The following is a 24,397-nucleotide window of genomic DNA, read 5'->3' as shown; positions in this document are numbered from 1 at the left end:
ATTTTTTTATTCACATCATCGCAAATATATACTACTACTACTACATAAATTTTTAAAAAGCAGAAAATTCAATCTATAAATTTTCATAATTTAATTTTTTTTTATAATTGATTTATTTCTATCCAAAATAGCATACCATATGAATATATTAATTAAAACATAAAATTTAAAAAATAAAGGTGTTACTATATGATTATATCATAAAAAAGACATTACACAGAAAATATTTTTCTTTTTAATTTTATAAAGCTTAACTTTAGTTCAATTTTTTAGTGAAACATGTTTTTCGAGTTGTGATCTAGAAGGAATATTACTTGGAGTTTTGATACAAGAAATAGATTTTATGAGTGAATCTAATCAGATATTCGATAGCGCAAATTTTGTATGATTAGACAAAATAAAGCAAATTTGCAAGTTCAAGATAATTTAAACTTGAGATGATAAATCAATAAACGTCAAGACTCGATTAATTTTTGTATGATCAGCATTAGCATTATTTTTTTGTATCTTATAGTATTTCATTAATATTTTCATTGTTCTTCTCCCATAATATTATTTCTTCAAGTCCTATCCAAAGCTTATAGTAGTACAAAAATATTTTTCATATTTAGATTGCTACCAAAACCACACAAATAATCAACATCACAGCATAGTTACATAGTCCTACTATGTTAACTAGCTGTAAACCTATAAACCATAACATGTAAATAACTCTCCCCCACATTCACAATCTGTGAAGGAAAATTAGGCTGATTAACAGAATCAGGAAACCCTTGAGTCTCCAAGCACAATCCACTATACCTTCTATAAACAACCCCATTTTTCCCCACAGTATCACCCAGCATATTACTAGTATAAAACTGCACCCCAATTTGATTAGTCCACAGCTCCATCTTCCTCCCCGACCCCTCATCGAGCACGACAGCCGCCTTCATTAGATGCCTCCCCACCCCTACCCTGTCCAAGACATAGTTAATGTCATACCCTCCAGCCAACTTATCCAACCTGCTCCCTATCGCCTGAGGCTGGAGGAAGTCATAGGGCGTCCCCTTGACAGAGTAGACTGCGCCCGTTGGGATGAGCCTGTCATCCACGGGCGTGATCTTGGAAGCGAGGAGCTGGATCTTGTGAGACAGGATGTTGCCATTTGCATGGCCACCGAGATTCCAGTATGTGTGGGAGGCTAGATTGATTGGGGTTGGCTTGTTGAGTGGCTTGGCTTCCATCTTTATCGCGAGCTTGTTTGATCCTACGAAGAGGTATGTCACCATTACAGATACTTCACCAGGAAATCCTGTTTCAAAATGTGATCAAATGTTAGCTTGGAAACTACATATGTATGTTCTTTCCTTATCATCAAGCGTGTATTTAACTACTATTTATGTATGTATATACCCTGTTCACCGTCGTGGCTGTTGTAAGTGAGGGTTATGTGGCTGTTCACAATGTGTTCTTGGACTGTCCACACCACATCACTGAATCATATCTTCCCACCTAATTCATGTTTCCAATGACAATTGCTTAAGTACTAATGAAACTGGAGAGAGAATTTGAAATGTTTAGAGGGAGTTGGATCATACCATGGAGAGTGTTTCCATTGTCATTATCTGGAAGTTTGTAGACTACGCCGTTGAGGGTGAATTGCGCGCCTGAGATTCTATTAGCAACGCGGCCGACGAGGGCACCAAAGTAGGTTGTATCATTCTGCACAAATTTGAACTTAACATGCAAAGAAATGCTCTGTCTCATCATGTAAATTCCAAAACAAGTTTAGTTTTCAACTTTCAACTTTCAAGCATACATTCATGTTTTCAGAAGTTCAATTTCTGCAAAATAACATCGTATCTCGATCTAGCTAATTTGGGCTAATAGTTCCAGATTTGAAGGATGTATGATCTGTCGGATCAGCTAGCACAAAATTGGGAAAGAAAATGCATGAAATTGACTGTTAAGATGCGTATATTTGGCATCAACTCAGCTATTAATGAATGATAATTTACATATATATCTACATAAAACTCTGTTAAATTCTAAAAATCGAAGAGGAAGGGTGATGATTTATCAGACTTACCTTGTAACCGTCTATGGATCCAAAACCGAGAACTATGTCATCCAACTTGCCTGAAAAACAACGAAATCGTCACACACTGACGCACATTTGTATGTGTAGAGAGAAACAGAGGCAGGATTGTTGAGTCAGTTACCATTCCGATCAGGAACTACGACGGAGATGACGGTGGCGCCATAGTTAGTGATATTGACAGAGAAATCGCCTCTCCGCAGTTGATAGACACCGATTTCTGTAGCAGCTTCACAAACATTGCTTAGTGAGAACGCGATTATCATCACGCAAAAAAACAAAACTGCTTTAGCCATTTCTGCAGGATTTTGGCTCAAAAAATGGATGGAGAAAGAAAAATGTGATTTGAGGGGATAAACAGAAGAGAGGGGGGGGGGGGTATTATAGTACTAGTGCTCCAACGGTCTCAACTTTGTATATTCCATTTTAGATTCGTCTTTTATTTTGGATTATTAAAATTTTTTATCTCTGTTTAATTTAAGAATTTATTATTTTAAATTTCGTATAAAAAATGCCATAAATATTTTGTGATGAAGAGATTGTTATTGATATGGATTACTGTGCTTGCGTGTGTGTGTGTGAGGGAGACAGAGATTTACTTAGAATGATGAACAAATGTCTTGTGTGGATCTTCTCCAAATAAATGGTAATAATCTCGTTGCAGTAAGATCTGCCTCTGCGTTGCCAACGGCGGCAGCAATATCATGGGAAGACTTTTTGGGAAATACAACAATTTTGGAAATTTATCATTTACTACATGATATGGTTTTATCCAAAGTCCAAACCATTGCAATAGAAATTAATTCTCGTCAACAAACCACATCAATGCACTCTGTCGATTCTCCATCGTCATTTGAAAATTTTATTATAATTAGCCTTTTTTCAGTACAAATTAATAACCCTTTTTCAGTATAAATTAATTAATACTCTCTCGTCCTGCAAAATAACGTGTTATTTTGTAAATTTGGGACTGCCATAAATAAAATTTATTTCCTATTTTTAATACATTAATCTCATACTCCATTAAATTATTTTATTAATAATACTTTCTTTAACCACCAATAAATGTCCAATTTTTAATAGATTTTAAGGAATTATTCAACTTTGTAAAAGAATAGAGTAAAAAAAGTTAATGAATATAAACAAAATGAATCAGTGGAATTCCACTTGTCGAAAATAGTAAAAAGTCAAAAGAGACATTTATTAACGTGTGGATGAAAAGATATTTAATGGATGACAAGAATTTTTTTATAAAATAAATATATATAATAATATTTTTAATTCATTTATGATATGAAAGTCTATCCCAATTCAGTATTCACACACTATGTGAAACGTTACAACTTGAATTTTCTTCCATTTATTTATTTATTAGTCGTTTGTTTGGATAGTATTGCTGCTTCCAGAAACAGCTTCTTTTAATCGAGAAATAATCTAGCTATTAAAAATTTCAGAACAGAATTTTTATATTTCAACTATCATCTCTAGCTATTCATAATATTTACGCAATATATGTATTACTGTCTTTTTTTAATATAGGGTAAAAATAATTTTGATTGTGATAGACATGTTTTTTTGATAATCTGAAAAGGTAATACTACGATTCTTTTATTTTTAAATTCTGTTGTTTATTTTAAACTAGATTTTAATTTCTAACCTTTTGTAGATATTCTTTTTCCAGTTTTACTCATGGAGAGGAGGGAGTATCAAACATAATTAACAGTACACAGTCATAATATTCCACATCCACCATTCAAAATATAAATTACAAGAAGGATTTTATTTGGTTTCTATGAAACTTACAACAAAATCACTTTTCGTGCCTAAACCTGAAGATTTACTATTTACATGCGACGAATATTAATTAATTACATATGTAAATACACGCTACAATAATCCAACAGAAAGTCGACGGTATGCCTAAAAAAATCGAAAACAGAATCAACTGTTGAAAGCTTTGAAGCAGCAATGGACAAACATCTGCTATTATGAGAGAGTGTTGAATGTTTGAGCCCCTCTTGCAACCTTTATAAAGACATCCTCTAACGTCGTATCTGCGATGCCCCATGCTTGAACAGTGAACCTACTCTTCGCTTTCTCCACTGCCTCAAACACATCTGCTATTCTTATCTCTTGCTTTGGCAACTCGAACTTCTGTGTCCCCGAGATCTGGTATATCTTGTTAGCATTGGGGGAGAGGTTTCGTACTAGGTTCTCGACTTCTTGCTCATGATCAGGGGGTGTTGTCATCGTGAACACGTAAGATCCTCCATATCTAGCTTTGAGCTGCAGTTGGAAGATTAATGGATTTGGATATGTAAAAACTAGCTTTGGATATGTAAAAACTAGCAATGTAATATTTGGTGGTGGGCAGAAAAGACACCTCTTTAGGGTTTCCTACACACTGCAGGCTTCCGTCCACAAAGATTCCAAGACGATCACATAAGTGCTCAGCCTCTTCCATCGAATGAGCTGAAATATTAGAAGGTTAAAACTGGTGTTTAAAAAGAGTTTAGTGGTTCATGGGGTTGGAGACGCAAGAGAGAGCATACTAGTAAGAATTATAGCTCTGTTTTGTTTGGCTCGTTTGACTACGTTCCACAACATGTTTCGTGAAGCAGGATCAAGTCCCGTACTTGGTTCATCCATGTACACTACCTGTTAAGAGTTTTAGAACAATAAGCAACCAAAGTTCGTGATATCTGAATCACAATCTCATGATAGAAAGGTAGGTGAGGATATGGTCGTACTTTTGGATCTCCGATGAGTGAAATGGCGACGCTTAGCCTCCTCTTCATGCCTCCACTATATTTGCGTGCTTGTTTGTCTGCCACCCCACCATAAAATAAGTTTACACTCTTCAGAGATTCTTCCACAGCCTGTGTAGAAATACAGACCCAGTAAATAAGCAATGCTATAGTAGGTTCATACAAAGGCTCATTTATGTTTCTTATACATCTCTTGTCGTCTTAAGAAAAATAAAAAGTAACAGCTAAATGATTCAACACAGCAGCTCCCAATCAGTACTCGTCACTAGTCCTCTTACTATCAATGCGAATAACACGAAATGAACTTGGGGTGGTTGGGGGAGAAACATGCATGGGTGCATCCTGATCTCTAATTGATGGAATACATGCATGTATGATAACTCGATTACTGAGATATGCTTATTGCAGATGATTAGAGTCGATGTGGTTTCCTGACATTTTTTTGCAGGAAATCATAGACTTACATTTAATAAGGAGTCTCCTTTGAGATTTTTAAGCCTTCCATAGAAAAGTAGATGCTCTCTTCCCGTTAAAGTTCCCCATAGTAAGCTGCAACCAGTTTTTTAATAAATTGAAGGATTCCGAAATTCAACCAATTATTGAATCCAAATGATAGCAAATCGATGCTTACTCATGCTGGGGACACACACCCATGCTAGTGTATATTCTGTTCATATCAGTCAATATATCTAATCCCTGAACATATGCACTTCCAGAAGTGGGCTTTGTGAGCCCAATCATCTGCGGGAACAACAATGTCAGTAACCAAATATCTTCACAAAATCCCAAGTTAAATTGGGGGAAACAAGACTAGAACTCTGATTGACTGCAATATTGTAAACTCACCATATTAATAAATGAAGTTTTGCCTGCACCATTAGGACCGAGCATGCCAAAGCATTCCCCCTGCGACAAAGCAAGAGAAAGGTTTCTCACCGCAAATTTCTCTGGGTTTCCATCCCTCCCTGGGTAGATCTTTCTAAGATTATGGCTGATAATTGCATGAGTTGTAGTAGATTCAAGTAGCAATTGTTCAACCTTCTCCCTCTGAAGTAATATCAACAAATTGAAACAGTGAAAATTCGATGAGTGAGACAAATTGCATCTAAAAATCTAATAATTGAATATCAGAATCCTTATAGCAGTGAAGATTTCTACTCTCTACAGGGACTATATATCAGTTTACCTCTTCCTCAACATCCTGTTTCTCAATCTGAACGAAAACTTTAGATCCTTGCCTTTGCAAGCTAGGTTTCCGGAAGGATGACGAGAGGTTCTTTTGGTGCCTCCGAAAGAAAAACAGGGGATCTCTCCCAGATGAAAAAACTTGATCCACATAATATGCAACACCAAGAACAATTAACCATTCCACAGCAATGATAATCATGACCTCACTCATCCCGTTTTTGCTATCATTCAAATCTTTCCATCGCATTCCATCAGTTCCCATGTAATTCCCAGCAAATGAATATTGTGAAAACTCGTATAATCCACGATAGAGGGCAAATCCTGGATATAATTCCATAGCGATTATTCCAGCTCCTGCGATATAAAGGAAGATGGATGCTCATCTTATAAGATAAATAGTACATACGTAATAAACAATAATACTGTGCTGAAATGCAGAAGTTGAAAGAGTTATCATTGACTAAATTTATTGTTCAGTTCCAGTTCAGAATTCGAAAGACAAACTTCTGCCTAGCTTCTAACGATAGATTATGTCATTATAACCTTACCTTTCACAATTTCAATTCAGATATCAGCTATATGGTTCTTAAATCTTACTAATAAAGAGAAGTGCAGCTTAAAGTCTTCATAATAATGAACATATTAAGTTCTATGTAATTTGAATGAAGCAGGGAACGCAAGATACTGGCTTCCTTCAATTTCCTGTAAAGACAGCATATTCTAGGAGGGCAATGAACCTATACTAGACAGACATAATCTTTCTGAATATGCCATCTGAACAAATACATCTACTAGCGAAAGTTACCAATCAGACAAAATTGCCAAAATATGATCTACAAAAATTCCCACACAAGATGCTTAATATGTTTGCTTACTTGGAAATGAAGAATCTTCAAGAAAGAACTGGAAGAGAAAGGCGCCCAAGAGTCCAGTTCCAAATACCATCATATACCCCACAACTGGCAATTATAGGTTTTAGAATGTTTGAACCAATACGAATCATATAAGACCTACAAATAAATCAATTGAATTAATGACTAAAAAAAGTGCTCATTTAGTGGCAAACCTGTAGCAGTCTTCGTGTTTGAGAATACATCAGCTACAAGAAAAGCTAGAGACACTTGCAAGTTTATGTAGAGGAAATAAAATACAAACTGAATGCTGTAATCATTTAGTGTGAAGAATTTTAAACCTGCAAGTAAAATATTCCAGTAATTAAAGAACTTATATGGAATTGGTAAAGGACAAAACAATTGCAAGTAGGTCAGCAGTTGAAATAACTACCTACGCCTGATCCAAATACCACAAAGCATATCATGTACATTGTAGATATTGCAAGAAAATATGCATAAGATATCATCCAGTAGGGTCCATCACCAAGCCCATGCATCTTCATCATAATTTTCAATCTGAATTGTTTCTCGTAAATCAATGATGTCAGTATAACCTGAAAATACACACCACATATTAGAGTTATACCTGGCAACATTTGGTGCTGAACAAGTTGCCCATGCGTATAAAAAATCAGAGTCTCAGTAACTTTATTAATCAACATGAGTTCGAATAGGCCTATAGAAAAGAGTCAAAAGATATAGGAACTGTAGGAGTTCTAACTTAACTCCTAACATTAAACTGTAAAATCAGATGAGCTGATTGATATGCAGAGGGACAATATTCTGAAACTTCATAGAAGATCTTGAGTAAGACTCTTGTGGTATATAAGTTTGATTTCTGACTATCTGTATAATAAATAAGTCACATCCATTTCTATGCTAATATCTGTATCTTAAATTTAGTAATGACAATAATTACCTAAGATTCAAACCAAAAAAAGATAGTTCGTGATTAATTTAACATGTAGGAAAAAGTTGTTTTCTAGAATCCTACATTAGAAATGTGAGAAGTAGTATCTTAAGCACTTAATTTAGAAGTTAGTCTATGGAATTGAAAACTACACAAACTTTTTCCCCGAGAGAAGAAAAGAGTAAATAACAACAAGAAAAACCATTGAAACTATGTAGCTACTATTAGCACATGGTTGCAACTTGAAAGGTTCAAACTTAGAATATATTGCTTTGACAGAGAGATAACTATAATGTAACTTACAGGAAACAATTGAAAAATGACCCAGGTAAAGAAGAGTGGCCCAAGGAGAGAGGAGAAATCCAGCCTGAGTCTTGTTTCAGGTTTTGGCATTTCTTTCACAAACTCAAAAAGCAATTTTGTAGCTGGCCCTAATAGAAATTGAAGATATGAATTTGATGCCTGCATGGAATACACAAATTAGAATGATTAATCTAATATTTCATCAAAAGAAAAACTTGATCCATATTATTTAACATTGTTGACAAACAATAGTGTTCCACGAAAAAGATGATTGGCAGGAACACATATCAACATAAAATTGGCATCTGCAAATATATAAGCACATTTCATACAGTTGATGTAAAAGTAGTTGCTTTTTCATTGGAAATACACAAAATTCAAAATTTAAGCACGACGCAGAGATAATTATGACTGCATCGTAACAAGATTAGAGAACTGAGTGATGATCGTGTCACAGCTGTGGCTAAGATTCAAGAAGGTACACAAATAAGACTTGATTATTGAATCAAATGCAAATCACAAGCAAGATCATATGATGGGAAATACATATCAGGATTTAAGAAGGTTTGTTAAAGCAAGAAATGTGTAATAATTATACAAGATTTTACATTCATATAGGACAATAATATCACCATGAGATGTGGTTCCTCAGGTAGCTAAATTGGTTTAGTATAGGCATTTGTAAATCATCAGAGCCAATATAACCAGATTAACAGTGGAAATATCTCAAGCTAAATCTTCTTTTCCTTTAGTCATTTGACCTAAACTTAAATGTTAATAGTAGAAAATAATCCACCCCTCCTCTCCCCTTCCTCCGCCAAATAGAAAAAATATTCAGAATATAATATGAAGGGAAACAGTGTCAACATATCAAATTAATCTATTTTGTTCTGAAGTTATTTGACTGAAATCTAAATATTAATAGAAAGTATTTTGCCCCAATGCTCCGAAGAAGAAAAAAATGGATGTAACATGAAGTGGTAATATTTCAGTAAAACATATTTCATTTTTGTTACACAACTATCAATAGTAATTTAAAGCATGAGAAAAGGCAGGATTCAGTTACCAAATTTACGGAACGAGCCACCCGCGTCAAAGCAAGAGGCTGATTGCCTGTGTTATTCTTATATGTAGAATTGTACCATATTGTAACGTTGAATAGATTCTCATTTGAATTAACAAAATCATAGGCTGCAAAACAAAATGACAGTGAACTTGGTAATTCAAATAAAGTGGCGAATTTATTGCCCAGTGTTGTGATGGACCTGCTACAATCTCATTAATTTGTCGCTCTGGGTTCCCTCTACGATAACCCTTGTAAAGCTCATCATTTATCTCTGAAGAACTGTTGCGCCATAAACTCAAGGTTTGAATGCAACGTACATCTGAGTTTAATACAAAATGTTCATAGATAGATCATAAAAAAGTAAGTGAAACTACCATATCCACATAATGCTTATTGCTCTACAAAGTAAATAAACAATATTGATGACGTATTTTGTCCATAAAAGCTACCTTGCTGTATTGTAGCAGAACCTAATTGGAGAGGAACAGAGAATTGTGAGTTTGATGCACATTGAGATTGAAGAAGATCGAGGGGAGTGTTGGAAAAAAATGCTGCATCAAGAAAATTGGTGTACTCAGTCCTTGATTCTGAACCCTGAAACAGCAAACTTTCATATGTAAGTCATCAATATTACTAAACAATTTGCAGTCTTAGAAATGAAGTTCTACCATCACTACCAGAAAAAGAACTCAAACCTAATGTAGAAATTTGACAAATGGAAAAACAAATAAAACTAACTAAGGCAACATCAGCTATGCTGAACAGTATATCAGAGAAATTTATATTGGATGGTGTTGGGAACATGTTTCCAGCCACACCTATCAAACCACAAGAGAATTCTTCAAAATGCCCACATGACCTTGACGCACACAACAAATTGGATACTTTTACATATCTTGCAATCAAGTAGATGAAGATTGAAGAGCAACTTACTTTGTCCAAACGTTTGGTTATTTCCTGTAATAAGCATAGTTGCAGGACAGGAACCTGTTCTCTTGCACGAACCATCAGGCAAGTCTTGATATGAGGTAGACTCAGTTCTCACTGCACGAAATTGTTCCTTTGGTATCTGCAATAATGGAGGCCATGCTGGTGGATGGGTAATGGGACAGGTGAACCCTTGGTCCAAAGTTGAGTATTCTATCCCACATCTTCTCTCACATTGACCATTCCCATCAGTATCGACACAAGTGCAGCCACACCTGTTTGAGGGCTTGTCTAACTCGTTGTCCACCAAAGATTGGATTAGAACAAGCAACAAACAGAGGAAGAATGGGGATAGAACTAGTCGAATGTTTGTCTTGATACTCCGTTTCTGCAAAGGGGAAGTGCAAAGTATTTAGAATAATCTACCGAGAAAAAAGTATTTTAAAATGCCACTGTATTGGGATTAAAACATCAAACTCCATTAGAAAAAAATTTAAAATAAATCCAAAACTTTATCCTTGAACTGATAACTATCAAATAAACGCATTACAAATATCAAACATTACGCTACCCCCCATTTGAGTTGCCAAGGCCCTACCTATGTCGTGTCTCTGTAATGTTGAAAAACTCCATGTATAAATTGGACAAAAACCGATTGCATCTAAGCGGGGCATTAATTTAAATGAATTATAGTAATCGGCAACATAGATTTTGAAATAAGTGGAACCTATGGAACCAGCGAAATTCAATCGAAAAAAGCAGCTCAACCCCCATTATAATGACTGATCCATCTCATGCATTTTTAATAATCAACTTAAAAACAGAGAGAAGTATAACATCAACGCTATTTAAAAGAAATCCAAGATTTGATGCAGAAACAATTTCATCTGAACAGAAAGAGAACTCGCCTGAAAAGTCAAATTCTTCCTCAGCAAAGCATTGGCCTGAGTCCAAAAACTCGACGGCGCATTCGGCACATTCGGCAAATCCGCCATTTTGTCAAAATTCAGCTCTTGCAATCGAAAAATTTCTCTTTTTAGTTATTGAACATCAATTTTTAATTCGCATAATTTGAGTTAGAGTTTGTGGGTTTTAGAGTCCGCCATTGTCACTCCAATTTTCACACATTTTATATCACAATCTCCGAGTTAACGGAAAAGATCAACTTGACTGAAATGACATAAATACCCTTCCTATCAATTGTATTTCGCGGAATTTATTCCGCGAAAATTAGCTCACGCGTTTTTTCTCATTGTATTTTTAAATGTCTTTTTCAAAGTGTTCATGTCATGCTTGTCCAGTAAGTAAAAATATTTTATAAATACATCTTTAAATGTTTTTCCCATTGTTTTAATCTAAATGCTTAGATTTAGGCATTAACTAATGATAACCGTACCAAAAGATGAACATATACATTACATTATATAGTGTTTTCTATGGTGGTGCTCGGTTGACAAGATAAAATAAAATCAAGATATAATCTACGATTGAGTTGTAAGATTATTTAGTCGGGGTTAGCTGTGACTAATTATCCCATGATTATCCATATAGGATTGAGTTGTGAGATTCAATCTCATGAACCGAACATACTATAAATTTAATCTCAAATACAATATTGCAAACCGAACACTCCTTAAGGTACAATTTCTATAAATATTTATTTATGTTAAAATTATACTACATAATCCATATGGAATGTAACTTTAATACAGAACATATGTGATAACTAATTTAGACATTCTAGGTAGAGAATCTAAGCATGTTAGTATTAATGAGTTTTGAACTTTCCTTGAAATGTAAAGAAGTTGTCGTACGGAATTTAGTTTAATAATTAAATTGTGACGTAGTCACATACGTATAACTAAGGCCATCCACAACGCTGTCTCTATACCGTCTCTTAAATCGTCTCTTAACTACTATTTGAGCACTATTTGAGGGCCCCACTGTCCTTTTTTCCTCCATCTCTTAACTAAGAGACGGAACCTGCAACGCTCCGTCTCTTAACCGTCTCTATACCGTCTCTTAATTACTATTCATTCAATTTAATTTATAATTTTTTTTAAAACCCAATTCAATTTAAACAAACACACTTTATTAAAATTAAAACAAAAAAAAACACACACAAAATAAAAAAAACACACACAAAAAAAAATTTAAAAAAAACACAAAATAAAAAAACACACAAAATAAAAAAACACACAAAATTTAAATTCGAATTTTTTTTAAAAAAAAATATTTATTGCGTCAGCACGTGACGACGCCCACTCGCGGGCCGGCGAGTGGGCGTCACGCACGACGCCGGGCTGCGCCACGTCGCCTAGGCGCGTGGCGAGACAGCTCGTCTCGTGGCTCGCCGAGGCGAGACGCGCGACGAGACGGGACGAGATGGAGGCTGCAACGCGTCTCGCCGGGGTCTCGTCTCGCTGAGACGAGACGCGAGACGCCGGCGAGACCCGTTGTGGATGGTCTAACCAAGTGAGTTGGGAATAAGAGCATCAACAGTGGGGCGGACGATAGCCAGCTCTATGCATCGTTCGCCCCATCGTCCTTCACTGTAGCTCCGCGGACTATGCAATTTCCTTCCTCCGCGCCCTAAGCATCCTCCGCGGACGATGAACCAATTTTAGCATCCTCCGCCCCATTGCGAGGGTAAAGAGGATAGGTCCGGACGATGCACACATTTTTTATTTATTTTTTATATTTTCTTATATATATCACAATTTTTTTCATTTCACACCTTTCACTTCACTCTCTTCCCCATCTCAATTTCTCTCTAAATTCAATAATGAATTTCAACAATTTTTCATATTTGCAAGCATAAAATATAGTAAAAAATAAAAAAATAATAAATACTGACAATAGAATTTGTCTTTAATTTGTGGTGTTTTTATATTTATTCTTACTAATTGACATATTTGCAAACATAAAAAATAAAAAACAAATACAAAATAGGAGTTAAAGTTATATGGCGGGCTATAGCCGTCACACTGTAGGTGAATGAGATGAAGGATAAAATGCTGATGTGTCGGAGGATAGGGCACCCTATAGGGCGTCCAATCATCGTGGATGCTCAATAAATAATTAGTTCGAAGTTGATGGTCGTTTATTTGTGTGCAACACAATTTGTTTATTGTTGCTTAAGGTGAAAGGATCGATGAACGATTAGTTAATGGATAGATCCTAATTATCCTTAATCACCTTCCCACTTTGTCAAACTTCGAACTCTGATCACAATCTGAAGTAAATTTCTTGGAACATGTATTCGTTGGTCAACTTATAATATGTTGAATTTACATATTAGTCTCTTAATATTTGGTTTAATAATCTTTTCCCTTTACCTATAATTATAAACACCCATTAATCCTTGTTTACGCCAGATATTAGTACAATCTTAAGGCTAAAACAGTCATTATCAATTTATCATTTTAGGCACTATCTCATAATTAATCAACTATCCAATTAACGTTAAAACAGTGACCTAGTTACTGTTGACAAAACTACATTTAGGAGACTAAAATACAAGAGTAGCTATCAAGAAAGTAAACTTTCGAATTTATGACCAATTCATTTTCATTGGCCATCGAAATTTTAATAATTACCGTTCTTCATAAGTTGAATATACAACTTAAATAAATTGACTTCTCAAATCTCAACCCCTCCCAGAATAATGTAACTTCATTAACTAACTTTTCACATGAACTAAATTATGCATAACGAAATTTCACATGAAATTCATAAACAAATGTCGCGTCTTTTCCTATATATATTTTGCAAGTAGAAGTGCCATTATTTAGTTTGAATATTTCGTAAGCATAGATCAAGATTCATTCAAAATATATGCTATTGTTGACTAAGGTATAAACTAATAATAATGGTGTAAGATATTTTGAATGACCGTTAATCTAACAGAACTCAGAAACCTGCCCCTTTGAAAGTAACTTCAGATATTCTTTGGCTCTAATTCCTAAAGCATATTTTGTATTTCGTCAATAATTTAAATTTAAATTTAAAGTACTATAAAAATGGAATTTGATTCCCATTGTGTTGGGATTGGGATTCGGCGGTGCACACCCGAACTCCACATTAGTATGATATTGCCCATTAAAGCCCTCACGGTTTTGCTCTTAGGGTACTCCTCAAAAGTCCTTAAACTAATGGAGTTGGAGAAGCCCATTTATATGCTTGCAACTCTTGTCCATTCTCCGATGTGGGATATGGTTTGCTTTACCACACATTGTACAGATGATTTACATGACAATGATTATGATAGTACTATTTTATTTAGATATGAGTATAAGTATTTTACATTTTTTTTACATGACAATGATTATGATAGTACTATTTTATTTAGATATGAGTATACGTATTTTACATTTTATTATGCAATGTAATGCGGCGTGAATTTCAATAAAAGTTAGGTAAAGTGTTTGCATAGGAAAAACTCTCATATTATATGTTTTATGTTAGGAGGTATAAATTATGATAGATTACATTCAATATTTTTGTAATTAGATAAATTAAGGATAAAACATGAAAAAGTATATCCATAAAAAGTTTTAAAAAGAGGTAGTACTATATTATTTTATAAGATTGTCCAAAATAGCAAAATGTAAGATATTTGCCGGGTAGAAGAGCCAAACACATCGATTGAAACTTGAAAGATATACTTATCAAATACTCCTAAGTCAGCAGTTTTATCCTCCTACCTCCCCACCTGCAGTGAGGCGCCCTAAGGCGCGCCCTATAGCGCGCCACAACATCATTTTTTTAATATTTACAAAATCCATACGAATTTAAAAAAAATAATACATTAAAATACGAATTTCATAAACTTCATTTCATTTAATAAAAATTAATACATTACAATGCGAATTAAAAAAAATGCAAACTCAGCGACGGCGGTTACGAGCCCACACTTCTTCAATCATATCACTCATGAGTTGTGCGTGCTCCTGTTGGTTGCGCATTGAGGCCTGTCTAGATAGAACCTCTTCGAAGCCTAACGGTAACCCTCTATCGGGTGTGTCGGTCGATGTGCCGGAAGAGCTAGATGCACGGTCGTCTTCATTCTAGTAGGTGATGCTTCCGCCTTCACTCTCGACTATCATGTTGTGCATGATTATGCACGCATATATGACATCGACGATGACTTCCTTGTACCAGAAACGAGCCTGCCCTTTCACAATTGCCCACCGTGATTGGAGCACCCCAAATGCCCGCTCGACATCCTTCCGCGTCGCCTCCTGCTTTTGCGCAAATAAAACCCTCTTCTCACCAATTGGGCAGCTGACCGTCTTTAGGAAAACTGGCCACCGTGGGTAGATGCCATCGGCCAAGTAGTAGCCCATATGGTATTGGCGTCTGTTGGCAGTGAACTCGATGGCCGGGCCGTTGCCGTTACATTGGTCGGTGAAGAGGGTGGACGAGTTGAGGACGTTGATGTCGTTGTTCGACCCGGCTACGCCGAAGTAAGCATGCCAGATCCAGAGCCGATGGTCAGCGACGGCTTCGAGGATCATCGTCGGGTGGCTGCTCTTGTATCCACTTGTGAATTGGCCTCTCCACGCCGTCGGACAATTCTTCCACTCCCAGTGCATACAGTCGATGCTCCCGAGCATCCCGGGAAACCCGTGCGCCCTCTCGTGCATCTGCATCAGACCCTGGCAATCAGTGGTTGTCGGCTTGCGCAAATATGTGTCACCATAGGCCTCTACTATCCCCCGACAAAAGCTCTTCAGACACTCGCGGCATGTAGTCTCTCCACAGTGGAGGTACTCGTTAAAAAGGTCCGCCGTGGTGCCGTATGCCAACTGACGAATAACAGTCGTGCACTTTTGCAATGGTGTAAGGCTGGGTTTCCCGATGCCGTCCTCCCGAAACGTGAAGTATTCATCACGTGAAGACAATGCGGTTGATCGGCAAAATAGTCTTCAACCAGACGTCTGTGAGCTTCCTGGTGGTCGCGTCGGACATACGACCTATGTCGTATAGATGCACGGTCGTCAAGCGAACCACCGGATTCAGACGAACTAGAACTATTGGTGTCGTCGCCGAGATTCATTTTGGTTGGATGTAGAGAGAGAATATGTAAAGAGATAGTCGATATGTTCGTATGCACAACTGAATGAGAAACGAGATTTAAATAGAAAATCAAAACCGCGTGCCATCGTCCGAGTCGATCGTCCGCGACCTCCACAATGGGGCGGACGATGGCGCGGACGATGACCATCGTCTGCAGCCATCGTCCGCGACAGCCGCAATGGGGCGGACGATGGCACGGACGATGGCACGGACGATGGCCATCGTCCGCGCTATCCTCCGCGACCGAAGTATAGGGCGCGACTATCATCCGCGCCCTATGGCACGCACCCGCAATGGGTGCGGACGATGCATGGCGCGGACGATGCGCGCCATCGGGCGTGCCATCGTCCGCCCATTGCGGATGCTCTAAAGATTAGTAAATTTTGCAATAAAGTCTCCAAAAGTTTTATTTGGCCCACACTCCACAGCCTTAAAAATGAGATTCCAAGTTTCCGACGATGATAATTTTGTAGATTGTTTGACTCATATCGGTATTATATTATGACATATACTTTTCCTTGTAATATTCAAATCTATCAAAGAAATAATAATAATACTAAAAGATATTGGGTCTAATATCATTTAAAACTTTTTAGTTTTTTTTATAATATCACAAACTTAAATAATTGTTGAATTTTTCTTTACTGAGGACAAAATTCAGTAAAATAAAAAGAGATAGATAATCATATATGGTTTGTAGGGAATCTATAATCACATCACTATCATTTTTCAGTAGTAAAACCATATCTTATGTAATGTAATAACAAATAAAACATAGTCACATTTTGTCGTCGTTGGTGGAAAAAATTCAGCAACTATTTAAGTTTATTATATTATATAGCAAGTTTAAACTTTATTAAAAAAAACAATTTTTTAGAAAAATTATGATATTATGCACCAATATTCCTAATAGTCATACTATTAATAATGTCAAACTAATAGTAGTCCATTTAGGGTGAAGACTGAAGAACACTGAACAGCGAACTCCAACCTCGTTCGCAAATCGCAACTATACTCCATGAGTATTTGTTCCACATTATTTCACTTTTCATTTTAGAGTGAACTACCTCAAAAGTCCATAACTTTTCGCCAGATGACCCTAACATTAAACATAATAAAAAAACATAATCACGAATCATATTGAGAAGAATTAAATATTTTGAGGCTGATAGTAAACCAAGCCTTATTAATTGATGATGGACTTGAATGTAATTTCTGCACATGTTTCCACGAAATCCTCATCGAAAACCTTGTCGAAAATACAAAATGTAATTTTTAACTAGCAAATTAAAAATTAATATCTCACGGAAATCTTATTCAGGGGCAAATCGGTCAACCTAACCGGCATATAAAACCATTCCAAAATCACCGAAATCAACAACCAGAAAATCAGAAAAACTGCTATTCCATTCCAAAATGGAAACGCGGGTTGGATTTCCACTGCTGTGGCAGCAGTACAAAGCTCTGCTCTTCAAAAATCTGTTGCTCTCATGGCGGAACAAGCGCTCCACTTTCCTCCAGCTCTTCTCCTCGCTCTTCTTCATCGCTCTCATTTTCTTCATCCAGGAAGCCACCGAGGCGCGCTACGCCTCCTCCTCTTCCTTCAGAAACAATGACGACCCCAAGCCGCTGGTGGCGCCGCCTATTCCGCCGTGCGAGGACAAGTACTACGCTAAGATGCCCTGCTTTGACTTCGTGTGGAGTGGGAATGACAATTCCAGGATTCGAGAAATTGTGCGGAGGATCAGAGCGAATAACCCTGGCAGGCCCATTCCTGATGACAAGGTTTATTTTTAGCTTTTTTGCTTTTGGTTTTACTGTTTCTCCGATTTCGCTTGTTATATGATCGATTAAGTTGTTTTGAATTAATCTGATAAGTCATTCTTTTGTTTAGTTTCACTGCAATTGTTTGTGATTTAGGGATTATCAAATGTACCAAAATACCGCTATTAACACATTTATCGTACCAAAAATATATCGGAGTTTTGGTATACCAGTGTTCTACCGGTACGACAGTATGCATATACTGATATACCGAAAATTGGGTCTATTCGTACTCCACTTTTAAGTGTATACTGTAAAACTACGGTATATCCTGAATTATTGGTAAACCACGCTAGCGATATGTATGGATAATTCACTATATACCAAATTTTCATACAATAATGCTATGAAACAAGATTTTGGTATAACGATATTTTGGTATACCATTGTTGACTTTTTGGTAAGGTGTACGAAATGAAAATTTTTGTAATCTATACCGTACCGGCCCCATTAGTTAGGTTGTGTTGTTTTTGTTTTTTGTAGATATGTATATAGGGTATTTCATATGATGCAGTCTTATGAATTTGTGATCTGACAATGTTTAACTGTAATGTGTATTCATAGAGAAAGGAATCTGTGACATCACATTGTGTAACTCTAATGTATATTCCATAGAGAAAGAATTCTATGTAAGTAAAAATGAATTGCTTGTGTTTTTAATTCATTTTTCCTTTTTTAAGTTATTTCAATCCAAACTTTATAGATCCATATGGTTAATGATGAGAGACCATGATACAGATTCGGATATTTTAATTATGCTATATCATGATATTAAGCCTGCAATTACTTTAGAGTTTTTTTGCATTCTGTAACTAGAAGTAAAGGACTATCACTCGAGCAGGTTATAGGCTTCAGAACACCAAATGACACGGACGATTGGCTTGCCAGCAATCCCATGCAGTGTGCTGGTGCTCTCCATTTCATGGATAGAAATGCTACTGTAATTAGCTACGGGATACAGACTAATTCTACTCCACTTGCTAAGCGAGGGAATTTTGAAGATCCAACATTTAAATTTCAAATTCCGCTTCAGCTTGCTGCGGAGCGAGAAATTGCAAGATCTCTAGTGGGAGGTATGAAAACTGCTACATTCATTCAGCTTAAAATATTGAATATGTACACATCTTTCTAATCTTGACTTGATGTTCTACATCATTTCCTCATTATCTGACTACATATTTTCAGATGCCAGCTTTAGTTGGGTTGTCAGTATAAAGGAATTCGCCCACCCTGCACTTGAAATATTTTCTGCTGTGCAGAACGCAGGACCGACCTTTTTCTTGGCCATTGCCATGTTTTCTTTTGTCTTCCAAATCAGTGCTTTGATAACAGAAAAAGAACTCAAACTTCGACAGGTATTCGGTTTTGCATTTCCGACCAATTGTATTATAAGCTTGGCAATGCTCAGTACTAATCCATTGTGTGTGTGTTCTTTTCATGAACAGACTATGACGATGATGGGTCTTTATGATACTGCATATTGGCTATCATGGGTCACATGGGAGGGAATACTCACTCTTATTTCATCCCTTCTAACAGTACTTTTCGGGATGATGTTCCAATTTGACTTCTTTTTGAAAAACAGTTTCACCGTTGTCTTCCTCTTATTTTACCTTTTCCAATTGAGTATGGTAGGTTTCCTCATCCCAGCACGAAACTTACACTGTCCTCATCCGTTTCCAAGTTTTGACTCATGAAAAATGCATAAGGAGATTCTGATCGCTAGACTTTTTTGTTGTTTTATTTGCCAGGTTGGTTTAGCCTTTTTGCTGTCTGCCTTTATTAGCAAGTCATCTTCATCCACAACTGTGGGCTACTTCATCTTTATCATAGGTTTCTTAACTCAGGTTTGTAACTTGGTCAGAACTTCATTTGAAAGTTACAGAAGAGATTGCGATTGTCCATGATAACAGATATTTGAATTATTTTTCAGCTTGTCACAACATTTGGATTTCCTTACGGCCAGGACTTCTCAAAGACCTACCAAACAGTGTGGTCATTCTTCCCACCTAATCTTTTTGCAGCAGGTTTAAACTTGCTTTCACAGGCTACTGAAACTCCTCAAGATCCTGGTATCAGCTGGAAAGGGAGGTTGAGATGTGCACCTGGTGATGAAGAATGTGTCATAACAATCGTACGTCAAACCTTAAGTGTCTATCAATTCTATATTGCCTGTCAATTATTGTTAGGAAACGGGCCAAATCATTGCTCATAAAATAAGTTATCAGACAGCAATATGAAGCCATTCTTCTGCTACCACCAATCGTCTTACTTAAATTTCTGTCTATGATCAGAATGATATTTACATTTGGCTTGTATCAACTTCCTGTTTGTGGTTCGTTCTGGCCATCTACTTGGACAATATACTCCCAAATGCATCTGGTGTAAGAAAACCAATATTCTACTTTCTAGTTCCTGGGTACTGGACTGGGAAAGGTGGAAACAAATTAGCAGGTACTCACTATATCGTTCTTCTGTTGGTTAACCAGTTTTGTTTGGTTGCTAAGATGTCTGACATGCCTTTTCAATTTCAGAGGGAAGCATTTGCAGTTGTATGAGATCAATTCCATCTTTGGAAAACATTCACCCGGATGATGAGGATGTACAAGAAGAGGAAACCATAGTGAAACAGCAAGCTGCAGGAGCCAATGTCGACTCAAGCATTGCAGTTCAAATACGTGGTCTTGTGAAAACTTATGCTGGGGCAACAAAGATTGGTTGCTGCAGGTGCAAAAGAACCTCTCCTTACCATGCCCTCAAGGTAAAGTTAACCACATGAGATGTGCTTGTTAGAGTAGTTTAATAGAATTGTTAGTGAGGAATGCCTAAACTAAGCAAGCAGTCCGACTGTAAGAGTGATAGGTTGTTCAAAGCTACTGCAATTGCTTCATTATTGAAATGTGGCTAAATCTGCATGTTCACGATTTAATTCATACTGGGATACAGAATGAGTACTGAATACAGCACAACTAGATGAAGCAGAAAACTGTGTATTAAAGCAACTAATTTAATGCGAAGGAAGGCATTTTAAAGGGTTAACTTATCTGTTGATCGATTTATAAGTTTTCACTTGCATCCTTTCTAGAGGATGAGGATTTGATGATATTGACATTTGACAATTCAAAAGGAACGCATGAAAAACTTAATTTTAGATTTCTCCAAGAAGATGGTTGCAATTATCATTTTATGTTTTGATTGGATGAAGTACAAAGCTTATAGATGTAATTTAGCTTCATTGATATATAAAGTTAGCTTGAAAAATGCATGCTGAATCAAATTGTGGATATAATACCTGCAGGGCATATGGATGAACTTCCCCAAGGATCAGCTGTTTTGCCTTCTCGGGCCTAACGGAGCTGGGAAAACTACTGCTATCAATTGTTTAACTGGGATTACACCAGTCACTAGTGGAGATGGTGAGAGGTGTTCCTTTGGTATTTCACTTTCCTGGCATCACTTTTGAATGATGACTCATATACATGTTCTTGAACATATGTTGACAGCTTTAATCTATGGGAATTCTATACGGAACTCTACTGGGATGTCAACCATCTGGAGGATGATAGGAGTCTGTCCTCAGGTTCTGCCCCTTGATATTTCTCATGCCATCATTGACTTGTATAGTTATACTTCTGAATACTTGATAAATGAAAGCTCACATAGTAAATACTGAGTAGTACTATTATTTTTTGCATCCTTATCAATCTACTTTTAGACATTCATTTTACAAACTGTTTTGTATTTGTTTGAATTTGAATTACAAGTTTAAATGTTTCTAAAAGTATAGATTTTCAACCATAAGCTTCAAAGAAACAGAAGCTTCAGACATCAGAAAGTGTTGTAACTATTCAGTGTGAGCTGAAATAAAGTGAACATTCCATGATTTCATTTTAAAAAAGACTCAACTGTTTCTAGCCTGACAAGTTACTTTTTACTATGTTAATAATAAGTTGTAAAAGGAAACTAACTCTTGTTATGCTGATACCACAGTTCGATGTCCTGTGGGACGCACTATCTGGTCAAGAGCACCTTTACTTGTTTGCCAGCATCAAAGGTCTGACCCCTGCTTCGATTAAATCGGTAAGGACTCTTCAACTCCAAACTCCTCTCCCAGTTTTACCAAACACTACTAGTTTTATCAAATCTTATTCTACCCCAATATTGCTACGTTCTTTTGACTTGTGGTAAAAGTGAACGATAACCAATCACTATCCTGAACTAAAATAAGATGACTTCTACCTGAAAAATAACTCAAACAACTGTTCCTTTTAAACAGGTTGTAGAGAAATTACTAGGAGAAGTCAAACTTACTGAATCAGCTAAAGTCAGAGCCGGTAGCTATAGTGGGGGAATGAGACGCCGTCTCAGTGTTGCTATTGCCCTAATTGGTGAACCAAAGCTGGTTATTATGGATGAGCCGGTGGGTTGAGAATCTTTTATTCATTCCTCTAATTCTCTACTTATCTACATAAATCTCTCAAAACTAATTTGATAAAGTCATTTCGAACCGACAGACGACAGGTATGGATCCAATAACTAGGAGGCATGTCTGGGACGTCATTGAAGGGGCTAAGAGGGGACGTGCAATTATTTTAACAACTCATTCAATGGAAGAGGCAGATATCTTAGGTGATCGAATAGGAATTATGGCGAAAGGTAGACTTCGCTGCATTGGGACGTCAATAAGGTTAAAGTCGCGGTTTGGAACAGGGTTTATTGCCAATATAAGCTTTGTAGGGGATGTTAGTAGTCCTCCAGATCAGGCAGACACTCAGAATAATTCTCAACATGAAGCTGTGAAAGAGTTCTTCGAATCTGTAAGAGTCTGACCCCACATAGTTAAATAGATCTACTGAGAATATGATTATAACTCTGTGATTTGTTATTGCAGCATTTGGATGTTACACCTAAAGAGGAGAGTAAATCCTTCTTGACCTTCGTTATCCCCCATGAAAAGGAGAAGCTATTGAAGGTAAACAGCATGTTTTCTACATTAGTGATCTTCATAGCAACGGGTGCTAAAACTGTTCTCCCAATATCCAGAACTTCTTCACTGAGCTCCAGGAGAAAGAGAAAGAGTTCGGCATATCTGACATCCAACTCGGGCTGACAACTCTTGAAGAAGTATTTCTGAATATAGCAAAACAGGCAGAGCTGGAAACTGCTGCAGCTGAGGGCACCTTTGCTACTCTCATTCTAAATACCGGGGTGTCTCTTCAAGTACATTTACGCTACTCTACACATCTTACGCACAATATGTGCACAGTTAATGATACAATCCTTCGGAACGTGCAGGTTCCAATTGGAGCAAGGTTTATCGGTATTCCAGGAACAGAATCGGCAGAAAGTCCTAGGGGTATAATGGTACAAGTGTACTGGCAGCAAGATGATTCTGGATCACTCTGCATCTCTGGTTACTCTCAGGAGATGCCTATACCGTCTCATGTGCAGCTTCAACCTGGCTCTTCCGCATCTCACACAAATACTTCTGGAAGACGAAAGAAAATTCATGGAATCGTGATCGATCCTTCACAGATTACAGAGTCGGATTTGCGCTCTTGACTCATTTAAATGCCAGTGTTTTGTTAGTTACTATGAACTTATGATCTCTTTAAATATATGTACATAGACATTGTTTTCTTGCTTGGTTGGTAAAAGAGAGATAGTGAGAAAGAGAGAGAGAGAACAGCACTATCAGTATACATGTATATAATTGTGAGAAATGTATTATACACGCAGCATTTCTTTAACAACGGTAAATGACTTTGCACTTTTTCTTACTGTTCTTATGCTTCATCCGTTAACCAACATTCTAATTACAAAAAATCCAAATATAAATAATTACGATAGCTACTACGTCCCACAATATGAGTCATATTTGGTATGAGCACGGGTTTTAAGAAATTTGGAAAAGTTCACTTTTTTATATTGATTTTATAATAGAATGTGAGTGAAGTGAATTAGTGGAATGTTAGACCTACTTACCATTTATGCTAAAACTGAAATATGACTCTTATTGTGGGATGGACCGAAATAGCAAAATTTGAATTTTATTGTGGGATGGAGGTAGTATATTCAAGAGCATAAAATAATTAAGAATGGTAAAAAGATGAAAATTCAAAACTCATTTTAATATTGATAGTCTAAGTTTTTAATAATTGAAAATATTATTAATTTAACGTTATATCGACAGAAGTACTCTTTCAAAGGAATTTTATTTTAGATAAAGTCCAACTATACCAAGAAATCAGCTGGCAATTGTAAAAAAAATCTCCTATTCTTTGAAATAAATATGATAAAAAATTTGAAATTCAAAAATGCATGGGCCCTCAAGAAGCCGTTTCTGCTAGCATTCGC

The 24,397-nt window shown here is 36.5% G+C and overlaps 2 protein-coding genes and 1 pseudogene across 3 annotated transcripts; 1 reads left to right on the top strand and 2 right to left on the bottom strand.

Moving 5' to 3' along the window:
* Positions 1–596: 596 nt before the first annotated feature.
* Positions 597–2,397, bottom strand: LOC121764626 (annotated as a pseudogene).
* A 1,421-nt stretch (positions 2,398–3,818) lies between these two features.
* On the bottom strand, positions 3,819–11,225 carry LOC121763272 (ABC transporter A family member 7-like). Of its 2 annotated transcripts, XM_042159253.1 has the most exons (18): positions 11,044–11,225; positions 10,142–10,523; positions 9,947–10,026; positions 9,658–9,802; positions 9,408–9,527; positions 9,209–9,333; positions 8,143–8,301; positions 7,321–7,483; positions 7,103–7,228; positions 6,912–6,995; positions 6,035–6,390; positions 5,695–5,895; positions 5,480–5,589; positions 5,313–5,397; positions 4,831–4,959; positions 4,633–4,738; positions 4,464–4,552; positions 3,819–4,366 (listed from the first exon to the last, which is right to left on the bottom strand). In XM_042159253.1, exons 1-18 carry the CDS (start codon positions 11,128–11,130, stop codon positions 4,067–4,069), a joined length of 2,847 nt encoding a protein of 948 aa, XP_042015187.1. In that variant the 5' UTR covers positions 11,131–11,225; the 3' UTR covers positions 3,819–4,066. The 2 variants fall into 2 exon arrangements, with proteins under 2 accessions (XP_042015187.1, XP_042015186.1); XM_042159252.1 differs by lacking the exons at positions 9,947–10,026; positions 11,044–11,225 and having other exon boundaries at positions 10,142–10,349.
* Positions 11,226–17,613: 6,388 nt separating this feature from the next.
* Positions 17,614–23,813, top strand: LOC121765480 (ABC transporter A family member 2-like). Its single transcript, XM_042161657.1, has 16 exons — positions 17,614–18,001; positions 18,882–19,113; positions 19,226–19,395; positions 19,486–19,671; positions 19,792–19,887; positions 19,974–20,174; positions 20,335–20,494; positions 20,575–20,801; positions 21,339–21,456; positions 21,544–21,620; positions 22,031–22,120; positions 22,317–22,460; positions 22,555–22,857; positions 22,932–23,012; positions 23,084–23,260; positions 23,336–23,813. Exons 1-16 carry the CDS (start codon positions 17,633–17,635, stop codon positions 23,600–23,602), a joined length of 2,898 nt encoding a protein of 965 aa, XP_042017591.1. The 5' UTR covers positions 17,614–17,632; the 3' UTR covers positions 23,603–23,813.
* The last annotated feature ends 584 nt before the right edge of the window (positions 23,814–24,397 follow it).

The sequence above is a fragment of the Salvia splendens genome, chromosome 14 (assembly GCF_004379255.2).
Source record: "Salvia splendens isolate huo1 chromosome 14, SspV2, whole genome shotgun sequence".
Lineage (NCBI taxonomy): Eukaryota > Viridiplantae > Streptophyta > Magnoliopsida > Lamiales > Lamiaceae > Salvia > Salvia splendens.
Note: the sequence above shows the minus strand (reverse complement) of the source record. Positions and strands in the feature narration are given on the sequence as shown.